The 14,164-nt window shown below is 39.3% G+C and overlaps 1 protein-coding gene across 1 annotated transcript in view; it reads left to right on the top strand.

Annotated features, from left to right (window-relative positions):
• LRP1 (LDL receptor related protein 1) overlaps positions 1 to 14,164 on the top strand; it is a 523,305-nt gene that overhangs the window by 325,065 nt on the left and 184,076 nt on the right. Inside the window, exons 24-25 of the mRNA XM_073613827.1 lie at positions 3,770 to 3,967; positions 9,841 to 10,045. Of these exons, the coding sequence (XP_073469928.1) occupies positions 3,770 to 3,967; positions 9,841 to 10,045 (403 nt within the window). The remainder of the gene's footprint in view (positions 1 to 3,769; positions 3,968 to 9,840; positions 10,046 to 14,164) is intronic.

The raw sequence follows: 14,164 nt of genomic DNA, 5'->3' as shown, positions 1-14,164 counted from the left end.
TTCAGTGTGCTCCAGACGTGTGCCAAAGGAAACAGTGACACAGACATTCATCCAGTTCTTGTCGTCCTCAGAGAGGCGCAGTCAGCATATTAACAAGCCCTTATAATAGCCCCATTGTGCTGGGGAATGGATGCCAAGATCAGGGTTTTCAGAAGATGTGCAAAGCACTTTTTTTTCTTTTTTGCATTCAGTCTGTGCCTGTATAACCCTTTTAGCACCTCAGTTCTTCCTTCTGCTAAAGCTTTAAGTCATAACTTCATCTACATATTTGGTAAGGTCCTTATACCCGCCTATTCATGTCTTCTGTTTATGTGCCTTGCGAAACAGAGTTTGCCACGAGAAGATGACCATCATTGTATTGGGACTATTGCTTTTGGAAGATGATTAAGCATCTGGAATGCTCTTATGATCTTTCAAAGCACTGCGGAGATCTATGAATGCCAATATGAATGTTTTTTTACTTTATTCCGGCTCCACTTCTACATAACATAGATATTTTCCATAGAACTCAGCTGGCTTTACTTTAGTGCAGCCAGTGCCCATCCTGTTTTGATTCAGCGGCATTGAATTATTATGTGATCGTTAAACCTAATTTATGTTCGCTTGTACTGGTACTGGTGCTTTGTTTAACATAGGGGGTCTTATGTCAGACGGTAACTGAACAATGTTGCTGGAAGTGAGCATGTTGCTGTAAATGGAATTAATATAAAAATACTGCGCTATACACATAAATAAACAATAGCAGCCAGCACTACAATCTTAACCAAAATTGTGTAAATGAATAAAGTGAAAACAGTGCAGCGCTAAGAATCAAATGTTGTGTATTGACATATCAACATACTGTGATATACAAAATAAATTGTGATTAGCATATACAAAAAAACTCTAACACCATCATCTGATAGTGTCTCTAAATAAAGTGCAAATTGCAAATCACAAATCAACATTGGTAGTATAGTCCCATTGGTGATTAAAAAATTAATCCATTAGTATCTATTGATGGGAAGGAATCCCATGGAAGGCAACCTCAACCCAGCATGTGAGTATATGGATCAGGATGGCAATGTCCCAGATGGTAAAAAAAACTCCTTCCAAACCACAGAACCCTTTGATAGATTTATGGTTAACAGCATCCATACAAAAAACAGAAAGCCTCCACATAGTGAAAAACCGTATGGTTACGGGTTTATTTGGAATAAAAAGGCTTTACATAGATTCCAAGATGTATTGTATGTAAAGACTTTTTATTCCAAATAAACCCAAACGATTCTGTGGTGGAAAGAGGTTTTTTACCATCTGGGACATTGCCATCCTGATCCATATTCTCACATGCCGGGTCAAGGTTGGCTCAGCTGAGGAGGAGGAATTGCACCACTCGCTATTCAGAGCTTTGATATCGCATGCCTGATTGATGCTACCTTCTGGTAAGCGTATTTAATCTTCTCCCCTGGGTGCTGGATGCACACATGGCTGTGACTCCTTTAGTCCTACACTTTTGGATTCCTTCCCATCAATAGATACTAATGGATTCATGTTTTAATCATCAATGGACTATACTACCAATGTTGATTTACAATTTGCACAGTGCACTTCAGAGACACTATCAATCAGTTGATGGTGTTAGAGTTTTTTTGTATATGCTGATCACAATTAATTTTGTATATCACAGTATGTTGATAAGTCAATGCTCAACATTTGATTCTTAGTGCTGCACTGTTTTCACTTTATGTTGCTGTAAATGTCCAAGATGACTTGGTGAAATTCCAATAATTTTTCATATACCTTTTAACTTCTACAATCTTATTTTTCCTTTATGGTTATGCCTCTAGGATACATGCTTGTTCTGGGAACAGTTGTACGGTGCTTAAAAATAAGTAATATCTGACACTGCCTTACAGTCTTAAGAATTGCTTCATATGAAGGAGGTGATTTCAAACATTTCTCATAAGATCTAAGATATAAAACTATTTAAACTTATTTACTAAAACTTCCTAAAGTGTACTTTTTAGAGAGAGTAACCCTTTCTTATTGTCCTGGTGACCATATTACTAGACAGCAATTGCTGAAAAATCTAAATACTAATATGGTCACTAGAACAGGGAATGAAGCGAAATCTGCCGATGGGGGCATTTTGTGAATTTCCCACTCTATCCAAAACAGGAAAAACAAGCTTTGGTTTTTAGATATGTTAAACACCCAAATGTAATTTAAAGCGTTGTTAAACCCCAAAACAAAAAAAGTTATATATATTGCAGCTTACTTGTCCTTAGATGTGGTGACTGCATTAGTTTTCTTTTTTATGATTTTTTTTTTTCTTTGTTTCACCTGATGATCCAGCAAGTAACACTTCCTGTCACAGGGTGTGTGCATTCTGGATGAAGTAGTAAAGCTGACACCTTTGGATGGCAGCATTGTCAGTTTAATAGGAGGGTAGTGTTAGACTAGCAGATTTAGATGGACTTGGTAACAAACAGAAACTGAACACCAACTACTAACACTTTTTAAACAGTTACAACAACAGTTTGTTTCTTTTGGGATAAAGGTTTTACATAGATTAATAAAAGCTGATCATTGTAAGCAAGCTTGTCAGTGTTAAATGTTTTAGCCTAATTCTCTAAGGCCCCGTTCACATTTGAGAGTCTCAGAATCACAGGCAGAATAGCGCAATTCTGCCTGTGATCACAGACCATGCTACAATTGCCTCACAGTGCGCAATTCGCATTTGAGTGTCATTAATTCTTAATAGCACTCCAAATGCAACAAAAACAGGCGTTTTGTTAACCAAAAAAAATACAAAATAGGCTCCAAAAAAGGATACAGCAGCTGCTTTGGCGGTCTTTGGAGCGGAGGGCAGCCCGTTCAAATGAACGGTTTTGTTACAAAAAAGGCAGGAGAAAAATCCTGCAAAAAAAAGCATGAAAAATTCGGCACTGTTGCGTCACTAGATGTGAATGGGGCCTAACTGCTACTTTGTCTGGACAGCTTGGTCTGTTAATGGAAGTTGAAAAATAGCAGGGACCCTGGATGGGTCACCAGCTGAAAATAAAGGAAAAAAGCCTTAAAAAAACAAAAGCATCCACCACATCTAAGAATTGGTGATCTGCAATTTAATAATGTTTTGTTTTGGTGTTTAATACCACTTTTTAATTTACTTTATATATAAATGAAACCCCAAATCTAATGTTTCTGGTCTCAGTAAATGTTTGAGTGTTAAACCAACTGATGGTTTTGAGGAACTTCTGTAGTAAAGTTTGCACATCTACAATTCCAACTCTCTGCTAGGTATTTCATTTACTTTGTAACATGGAGCATTTAGCAGGAATGGAAAAAAAAGCCAGATTCAATGGTAGAGAGCGATCCCACCATTAAAGTCTCTCCCTGTAAAAATCCAAGAGGGTACTTAGAGCATAAGAATCTGAAATATCGCTGTTCAGTGTACTGAGCCTTTGGAAGAAAATGCTAAGGCTGTAATAGAGGGTTTCATAATTTTGTTGACAAATCACAAGTATTAAGCAGGTTTCAAAGGAGCTAGTTCAAATATTTCTAATAATACTGGGCACATTATTCTAGAGTCAACTAATCCAACACAGGAAAGTTCTTGAAATCCTATTTATAAGAAAACAAAATCAAAAGATAAAAAAAAAAAATTGATCTCTGTTTATAAGAGCCTTGGTACTGTCTCCTTGTTGTCTAAGGCTCAACCCTGCTGGTGTGGAGTAACATATGTAAAAAGGAATATTAATTTTTATTTTATTCTTCTGCATTTTAGATCCCTTTAAACCTTTCATCATATTTTCAAACCGCCATGAAATTCGCCGAATAGATTTAAATAAAGGTGATTACAGTGTTCTTGTACCAGGACTGAGGAACACAATTGCTTTGGATTTCCATTTGAACCAGAGCACCCTCTACTGGACAGATGTGGTTGAGGACAAAATATATCGTGGGAAGCTGTCTGAAAGTGGAGGTAAGTGTGATATAGCATACTTGCATCATAATGCAGTTAATAGCATTTTGTACACCAAATTGAGTATCTGCTACATAGAAAAGTATCCATGGGTATTTCATTAAACAGAGAGCAAAGTTAAAAGTGCAGTGATTCATTGTCTCTAAATTTTACTGTATATAATATATGCAGTTGTTACACAAGCTTTTAGAGTATTAAAGAATAACTTTCTGTGGCAGTCTGCATCCAAAAACATTATTTTGTTTCTTTGCAGCTAGTGGAGGCATTCACTTTGTTTTCCCAAGAAATATAATTCTGCTCAATTGGCTATTTTTTCAGTGTGTTTTCTGCTGGGATGAGCATTTGATTTATAGCAGGCAGACTCTCTTAGCACTTGGGAAATAAAAGGTGACTGGAATGCAATTGCCAGTTTCAGCATCATCAGGTAGAAACTAAGAAATGCTTTTTTTCATGCCAAAAAATTAGTTACAGCTAGAGCAAAATCTCCAAAAGATTAAAGAAAAGGATCAAGTACTATAGGTTGTTGCAGATCTGTTTTTTTTCATTTTTTACTGGGATACGCAGTGGGCAAAATAAATATTTGTTCCCCTGCAGACTGTGTAAGTTTGCCCACTTACAAAGCAATGAAGGTCTATAATTGTGGTCAAAAAATGTGGGCAGAGGTCAGCTCCAAACAAAACAAAAATAATATGGTACCAACATCCCTAAAATTCATAAGACAGATTGGAGATATGGGACTTTAAAGGTACATCACATAGAAGATCACTCAAGTTTAATATAAAAATGTATAAATTATTTATTTAAGAAAACATTAAAAAAAGGAGTACAGTTTAATCACAGTCATAGGTATACACACACTTCCTATCACTGACAATTAAATACTGTAATCACATACAGAATGGTGTCACGTCCCAATGTTTCAACATGTTTCGCCGAAGTGGCTTCATCAGGAAACAGGTCGTAAGGGCTTAATTATTAAGTATAAAGGAGCATGATTCGCTCAACCTTAGGTGTGTACAGAAAAGAAAGAGAGAATATTAGCATATAACATATCAACAAATTAACATAGTACATCTTGCACATACATGGCCATAAGTCTCCCACAAAACGGGGGGGGGGTGTATAATTATAATTATATTTCAGAGGCAAAATATCAACCAAAAATTCAGAAAAAAACACCTGTCCACCGAATCTTTCTTCTATTTAAACCTCGCCATGGTTGGAGCAATTATTCGCAAATGGAAGAAATACAAAATAACCATCAATCGCCCTCAATCTGGAGCTCCATGCAAGATATCGCCTCATGGGGTAAGGATGATCATAAAAAAAGTGAGGGATCAGCCCAGAACTACACGGGGGGGTGTGGTGAGGGAATCTTGTGAATGATTTCAAGGCAGTTGGGACCACAGTCAAAAAAACAAACCATTGGTAACACAATACGCCGCCATGAATTGAAATCCTGCAGCGCCCGCAAGGTCCCCCTCCTCAAGAAGGCACATGTACAGGCCCGAAGTTTGCCAGTGAACACCTAAACAATTCAGAGAAGGATTGGGAGAAAGTACTGTGGTCAGATGAGACCAAAATTGAGCTCTTTGGTATTAACTCGACTTGCTCTGTTTGGAGGAAGAAAAATGCTGACTATAACTCTAAGAACACCATCCCTACAGTCAAGCACGGAGGTGGGGCTGCTTCTCTGCTAAAGGTACAGGCTGACTTTGCCACATTGAGGGGCCAATGGACGAGGCCATATATTGTAAAATCTTGGATGAGAACCTTCTTCCCTCAGCCAAAAAACTAAATGTGGGGCATGGATGGGTCTTCCAGCATGACAATGACCCAAAACATAACACCAAGGCAACAAAGGAGTGGCTCAAGAAGAAGCACATTAAGTTCATGGTGTGGCCTAGGTAGTCTCCAGACATTATCCTATAGAAAATTTATGAAGGGAGCTGGAACTTCTAGTTGCCAAGCGACAGCCAAGAAACCTTAAGGATTTAGAGAAGATCTGTAAAGAAGAGTGGACCAAAATCTCTCCTGAGATGTGTGCAAACCTGGTAACCAACTACAAGAAACGTCTTACCTCTGTGCTCGCCAACAAGGGTTTCTCCACTAAATACTAAGTCATATTTTGCTTAGGGATCAAATACTTATTTTACTCACTGAACTGCAACTCAATTTAAAACATTTGTATCGTGTTTTTTTCTGGATTTTTGGTTGATATTCTGTCTCCATCGTTTAAAATACATCTATGATAAAAAATTATAGACAAAATCTGCAGGTAATCAAATAATTATTTTCCCCACTGTAATTCCAATGTCTAAATGTTCTGTAAAATACAAATGGCAAAGCCTAATGCTTGCCATGCGCATGACAAATTTGAAAACTTTTCTTTAGATTTTTATTTAAAGTACAACTAAAGGCAAAACTTTTTTTTAAAGTCTTTGATAGAGTGGAGAGGGATTAGAACACGTCTGTTTTTATTGTTGTCTGTGCCCCCGCTAGTGAGATTCACCCACTCTATTTGTTCTGTTTACCATTATCATTGAAAGTGAAAGAAAATTAAAAATGTTGGGTTATACCCAGAAAAGTAATCATTGGGGACACTAGTTGACTTGTGAGGTCCCCAAAGAATTTTGCCTGTTTGGCTATGGGACAAGAAGTAAAGGGAAATCTCTGCAATGGGACACGGATGGTAAAAAAATCAATCTGACGGGGATTATATCCCTACCCTACTTTGTCCAAAATGAAAAAAAAAAAAGTTTTGCCTATAGTTCTACTTTAAATACTCATGGTGTCTGTCTTTTCTTGGTTTCAAGTAACCAAATTATTAAAACACCCATGAAAAATGTATCAAACCCCATTTAGTTCCAGTTGAAAGACATATTTTGTATCAATTTCCAGTGGTCTGGTCACTTGAAAAAATTGGAAGTATTCTGTGTTCAAATTTCACATGATTTGCTACAGAGTTTCAAAATGTGTTTTGCATAGAATAAATTCACATCATTACCTCATATATTCACAACTAGAAATTGGTAAAGTGGGAGTCCATTACCAGTGCCTTAGCCATGACTGCTACTACACATATTGTACACATACTATTTGTGCATTTAGCGTATAGCAGAATCTCCAGCCAGGCTGTATTAGGTAAAATTGGGGGTTACACATAGGAGGACTGTTTAAAAGTTACTCAGCAGTGATAATTAAGTATCACAGTCTATTACCACAATTCAGCACTGCCTAGAGTGTTGTCTGGTCCGGATTGCACATCACGATCTGCTTAATGATACCCTTCCTAGCCGGAAAACATTCATCATGATACCAGAGTTAATTAGCATTCAGAGCTTGCTGTTAATGCTAATTATAGTCTGATGGCAATTACAAGGAGGAGGGTACAGGGAAAACAAAATGCTAATTCTTCCTTAGCCCTGTACAAGTAGGTCTACTGCAGAGTTCACTTATGTTGCGTTTTGTATTATCCTACAACGCACTTGGGAAAGGTATGTGGCTAGGTAGATAGACTGTTGTTGACCTCCATGTTTTTCACAGAAAACTTTGTGAAGGTTGGAGAATTAGGTGGTAGGAAAGGTGACATAGAACGGAGTTGAACATTGATGTTTAGAGAGAACTTTTCTTTTGGAGCCACCAGTGATTTGGCAGTTTTTTTTTTAGACTGCCTCTATAAAATAGTAAATGGCAAGTTAAAACTAAAATGGAGTAAACTAAAAGTTTATTTGGCTTTGTCGAAAAGGCACACTGCTTTAGGATGAAGGTGTAGAGTGGTTTTAGGGTTGTCAATTCACCGAGATCTGAAGGTTCTACACTAAAAAAATTCCACCAAGTCCTCCTCTCACTTTCTGCCTGTGTACATGTATGAAACTAAGAGATTTTCTCATAGAAATATATGGATTTTTCTATGACCCCCCTCCCCCCCCACCAATGTGTGGACAGCAGACTGCCATAAAACCTGCAGGGAATGTACAGGTCATTGGAGGTCTATTTATAAACTATTTGTTATCACATTTGCTCAGCGAATGTTTGCTGAACATTCACCTGTCTATATTTATGGCATTCATTTTGGGGTATTCATCCTATGTGCGATGCGGCCAATGGGCAATCTTGCTTAAATTTAAATTTAATGGGAGAAAAATTTAATCCAAATGTAATGTTTATTATTTTGAGAATCGTTTTATCATGTTGTATGCAGATGCTCATGGGTAAATTTTGTTAGAATTTAAATCTGTTGGGCAAATCTTGTTTGCTGTTCAAATCTCTCTTACATTTTATACAATTAACCAGATTCACCCAACATTAGTTGAAAACAACATAATAGAGAACAAACAAGCAGCTAAGGAAAGGACTATTGCATGGAAGGTGGGAGGGGGCTGTGCTAGGGAATTGAATAGTCAAATTTTCTATCTAGTTCAGAGGTATGCTGTAAGTGAGTAAAAAAATGATACAAAGGAAAAACATTGCAAGTGAGCATGTGATTTTCTTTGTTTTTACCTGCATTTTTTAAGTTGGTGACAGGGTCTCCTTGAGAGCTGTTTAGATATCAGCTAAATTAGGAGTGCATGGTTTACAAAGAGTCAACTGACTGGTATGCCCCGTACACACGGTCGGATTTTCCAATGGAAAATGTCCGATCGGAGCGTGTTGTCGGAAATTCCGACCGTGTGTGGGCTCCATCGGACATTTTCCATCAGATTTTCCGACAAACAAAGTTTGAGAGCAGGATATAAAATTTTCCGACAACAAAATCCGTTGTCGGAAATTCCGATCGTGTGTACACAAATCCGACGGACAAAGTGCCACGCATGCTCAGAATAAATAAAGAGATGAAAGCTATTGGCCACTGCCCCGTTTATAGTCCCGACGTACATGTTTTACGTCACCGCGTTCAGAATGATCGGATTTTCCGAAAACTTTGTGTGACCGTGTGTATGCAAGACAAGTTTGAGCCAACATCCGTCGGAAAAAATCCTAGGATTTTGTTGTCGGAATGTCCGAACAAAGTCCGACCGTGTGTACGGGGCATTAGACTTATGCCCCGTACACATGGTCGGATTTTCTGACAGAAATTGTTCGATGGGAGCTTGTTGTCGGAAATTCCGACCGTGTGTAGGCTCCATCGGACATTTTCCATTGGAATTTCCGTCACACAAAATTTGAGACTTAGATCTCAAATTTTCTGACAACAAAATCTGTTGTCGTAAATTCTGATCGCGTGTACACAATTCCGATGCACAAAGTTCCACGCATGCTCGGAATCAAGCAGAAGAGCCGCACTGGCTATTAAACTTAATTTTTCTCGGCTCGCTTGCTTGCACAGAACTTGAGCAGGATCTGGAAGATTGTGTTTACTATTGCAATATGGGATATGTATACTTGCATTGTACCAAGCTGCTCCAATGCAATTATGCAATGCAGATAAGTCCTGGAGTTCAGCTCAAGGGCCGGTTCACAGCACAGTGTCTGTGTTCCGGATGCGCTTCTGCATACACTGTTTTGATGCACTCCTGTGCGTTTTTGATACAATTTTTTTCCCTCTTTTTCTTTATCTCAATTCAGACATGTGCATTCTGCTACATTTTTAATGTGTTTTGATGTGTTCTATACAGAAAAAAAACAGAATGTTCTACTTTTTTTGACTGCACCGGTGTGAACTAGGACTATTGGAATACATGGAAAACACTGTGCATGCGTTTTTGATGCAGATTAAAAACGCACTGGACGGCATCTAGTGAAAACCAGCCCTCAATAAAGAATTGCATTGATACAGCACTTAGTGGAGTTCCTCCTTAAATGAACATGTTATGCTGCAGTAGTTCTATATGCATCATTATGTACCATCTGCCAATGTTTTGCTTTTGTAGCACTCACCAGTTTTGAAGTCATTATCCAGTATGGCCTTGCAACTCCTGAGGGTCTGGCTGTGGATTGGATTGCTGGGAATATTTACTGGGTAGAGAGTAATCTAGATCAGATTGAAGTGGCCAAGCTAAATGGTACTATGAGAACAACTCTTTTGGCTGGAGACATTGAACATCCTCGCGCCATTGCTTTGGATCCTCGAAATGGGTTTGTATTTGTAAAGTTTTCTTTTTCTTTTTTTTGTACAATCATGGTAAATAGGGGGGCTGACTTACACTGTCAGATGTGCACATTTACACCTGAGTCACAATTTGTTCAATTTTAAATCATAAACATAATTGTAATATGTTCAAGAAAATATTTTTTCACAGTGTGAAAAAGAAGCTAGCAGCAAAGGGATCGCTGGTTCAAATCCCAACCACGATACTACTTGCCTGGAGTTTGCATGTTCTCCCTGTGCCTGCATGGGTTTCCTCCTGGGTACTTCAGTTTCCTCCCACACTCCAAAGACATGCTATGTTAATTGACTCCTGTCTAAATTGGCCCTAGCCTGAATGTGTTAGGGACCTTAGATTATAAGCTCTTTGAGGGAAGGGACTGATGTGTACAATGTTCATGTAAAGCACTGTGTAAATTGACGGTGCTATATAAGTACCTGAAATAAATGAGGATTGTTTTATGAGCACAAATAGGTATGTTATACAAAGCAAGGAAGTTGTGCATGATGCATGCAGAGATTAGTGATGATGAAAGGGATCTATGCTTAAATAAACATGGACTGTGAAAGGACCTTGTTTTAACCACTTCAGCCCCGGAAGGATTTGCCCCCTAATGACCAGGCCATTTTTTGCGATACGGCACTGCATCGCTTTAACTGACAACTGTGTGGTTGTGTGACGCTGTACCCAAACAAAATTGACATCCTTTTTTCCCCACAAATAGAGCTTTCTTTCGGTGGTTTTTGATCACCTCTGATCACCTTCTTCTACGTATTTTTGGTTAAAAAAAATAGGCGTATATTGATTGGCTTGTCCAAAAGTTATCACGTCTACCAAATAGGGGATAGATTTATAGCATTTTTAATATTATTTATTTTTACTAGTAATGGCGGCGATCTGCGGTTTTTAGCGAGACTGCGACATTGCGGCGGATAGATCGGACACATTTGACACTCTTTTGGGACCATTGACATTTATACAGTGATCAGTGCTATAAATAGCCACTGATTACTGTGAAAATGGCACTGGCAGGGAAGGGGTTATCACTAGGGGGCAATCAAGGGGTTAAATGTGTTCCCTCTTGTGTGTTTTCACTGTAGGGGGGAGGGCTTCCAGGGACATGACCGAAATCACTGGGAACAGTAGATTTCTGTCATATCACCTGTCAGAAGGGGGGAATCGCCTTGTTTACAAATGAAGTTCCTGTTCTGCCTCTGTAATAAGCGATCACGGGTTGCCCGCGGACATCGAGTCCGCCTGACCTGAGGGCACGCTCATGCAGCGGGCGCCGCCGTACACCCACGGCTATTTGCGCAGGAGAGCCGACCTGCCGCCATATAACGGCGGCGGCTGGTCGGCAAGCTATTAAAGCCCAACTCCAGGAAACTTGACAATGATCCCTTGCAATTGGGCTGCACCCATACTGCAGAGGTTATTTGCTTATTTGAGTAAACAAGCAAATAACCCCTGCAGTATGGGTGCAGCCCCACTGCAAGGGATCATTTTCAAGTTTCCTGGAGTTGTGCTTTAAAACAAAGCCCTTTCAAAACCCATGTTTAAGCATAGATCTCTTTCATCATCACTAGTCTCTGCATGCATCATGCACAACTTCCTTATTTTGTATAACAGACCTATTTGTGCTCATTAAACAATCCTCATTTATTTATTAGAGGTACTTATATAGCACCATCAATTTACGCACCGCTGGAGTATGGGGGAAAAAAAGGCTGCAGGACCACTCTAGCAGAATGGAGGATCAGATAAAAAAACGTACTTTAACAAGTTCCATAGACCTAAACTCGCTATTAATCCTTGCAGTTTGGGGGCAGCCTCTCTACAAGGGATACGTTCCTACAAACTGTAACAATAAAACATTTATTTACCACATTAATTGTAATACAAATGCTCAGCTTTACATGGTTTTATAAATAGTTTGTACATTTTTTTTCACTGTGTGATAGACTTTTTAGGAGCCTGTTATAAAAAGTGTATCATAATTACTGGTCCTTCTACAAAAACATTTTTCCCCCGCAATAAATGGATTTCTTTCTCATCCATTAATGAACACAATAGTTCTTAAACCTTTGGGTTTTACTGCTGTTTACAGAAGGATTGGACACTGGCAAACAAAAAACTGTAGGCCAGCAAAGAAAAACCCTTCCTATTATTGGCATACCTCATTTTTCGGTAGCATCTTTTTTTCTTTCTTCCATCATCCTTTTTTTTCTATATTATTTTTTTTTTTTTTATTCAATCAAGACTATTTTCTACATGCTTCTGGAACTTTGTCTCTTCATCTCAAGCCTGGCTTTTGCAGTATCACTTTTCGAACACACTTGACTAAGCGTGCAGGGATTGCGTTGAAAAGGACTTTCAAGCACTGGATACCTCATAGAGCGCTTTACAGATTCTGATATTCGGGTAAAAGTTATCTGTGGAGTTCTTTCTAGGTCCAGAGCTATTGGCATTACCTTAGTGTTTGCCCTTTCTCTGAAGACTCACTTTGCTGGGTGCCCTTATTTCCCATTCTTTCCATTTTGAAAGTTAACCTTGTGGGACTGACCGCTTAGGTCATCCACTGGGTGAAGTGTCATGCACACTCCACACTCTTCCCTGCTATACAGCATTGAGGAAGCATCTCCCCACTGCTGCTCCTGCTTGAAAAGAGCCATGTTGTTCTTCAGTCTTTGGTCTATTCCTGCTGCCCACTTACAATGACTTTGGTCATCTCAGAGCATCCGACCCTCACCTTTGACAGCTGTCGTGAGTTTAGGGAGTACCTGAGGTAATGACTCCTACCCTGAGCTTTCTGCCACACAGCCCCAGCATGTCTTAATCTAGGCATTGGAGGGACAGTTCTGCTGTATCTGGTGTCCCCAGCTCACATTCTATTGCTGCTTGCAATGCACCTTCTGATGGTGCAGATATCTGCAGCCTGGGATCATGTTATCCTTTGATCTTAGAGTCTGTTTTGTCCTAGGATACCTCTTTTGATACATAGTGTGTCAGGGCCCACTCTTCTTTCAGTAGTGAAAGTGATACAAGATTTTTTCAGCCTAATTATTTAGTTATTTGATGACTGTGATTGCAGATGTCACAAATATGTTCTCATGCCCTCTTGCAGATTCTGTACCTGATTTGCCCACAATCGACAGGCTGAGTCCTTGGCACCCTGTCAGTGCTGCGGACTTGGTTGTCAAAGAAATCTCATCTCCCCAACATCATCAGGAATTTTGGGCTGTTTGGCTGTCTCTGTAGTGTTGGACCATTATAATGGAGGGTGATCTGATCCAGATCCAGTCAGGCAGCTCCACGAACATGCCATACCTTATCAGGGAGGAGCCAGAAGTCTTGACATGACAAGAGAGGTAGATCTGATTCTGCCCTGGGCAGAACTTCCAGCCTTGTTAGCTGTGTACATTCCAGGCATATACAATTGGAAGATGCTCTATGGGCTCTATCAGATCATCAGTATCTTCTGTCCCTAGGGCTTATTTGTCATCCTGCTTCACAGTCACTGAGATTAATGGCATGGCTGTTGAAACCCAGGTTTTGAGAAACAAGGATATCTCAGAGTCTGTGATTCCTTTGATGTTAAAGGGCTTGGAAGTCTGTATAAGTTGTATTCTGCCTTTATAGCACCCCCTTCATATCAATGGGCTTCCCTACTTTTTTTTTTTTTTTTCATCGTGCTGCACAGAACTGCATGGTACAAGCTAAGTTTCTTAACTGGTTGCCTTATCCTGCATTTCTGCTTCTACATGGGGGTAAGGGGGTGTTAAGACCCAGGACTTCCTTCTTGCATAAGGTAGTTTCTGCTTCTGACTTAAACCAGGACATTTTCGTCCATCCTGCTGTCTAGCCGCACTTCACCTAAAGGATTACCCTCCATGGTCTAGATGTTTGTTGTTTGCAAGTCTCATCTTTCAGAGACTGCTTCTTTCAGGAAAAAGGATTCCTTTTTTTAATTCTGGATGGTTCCTGTAAAGTTTCTGGCTTTTTATTTCAATTACTCTGGGTGACGCAGACAGATCATCATCCAATATCTCTGTGTGCTTCTTTTCAAGATTAAACAATGGTTTCACAGATTTTTATACTAGTACCCTGG

Source organism: Aquarana catesbeiana, linkage group LG02 (assembly GCF_042186555.1).
Source record: "Aquarana catesbeiana isolate 2022-GZ linkage group LG02, ASM4218655v1, whole genome shotgun sequence".
In the NCBI taxonomy this organism is placed as follows: Eukaryota; Metazoa; Chordata; class Amphibia; order Anura; family Ranidae; genus Aquarana; species Aquarana catesbeiana.
Note: the sequence above shows the minus strand (reverse complement) of the source record. Positions and strands in the feature narration are given on the sequence as shown.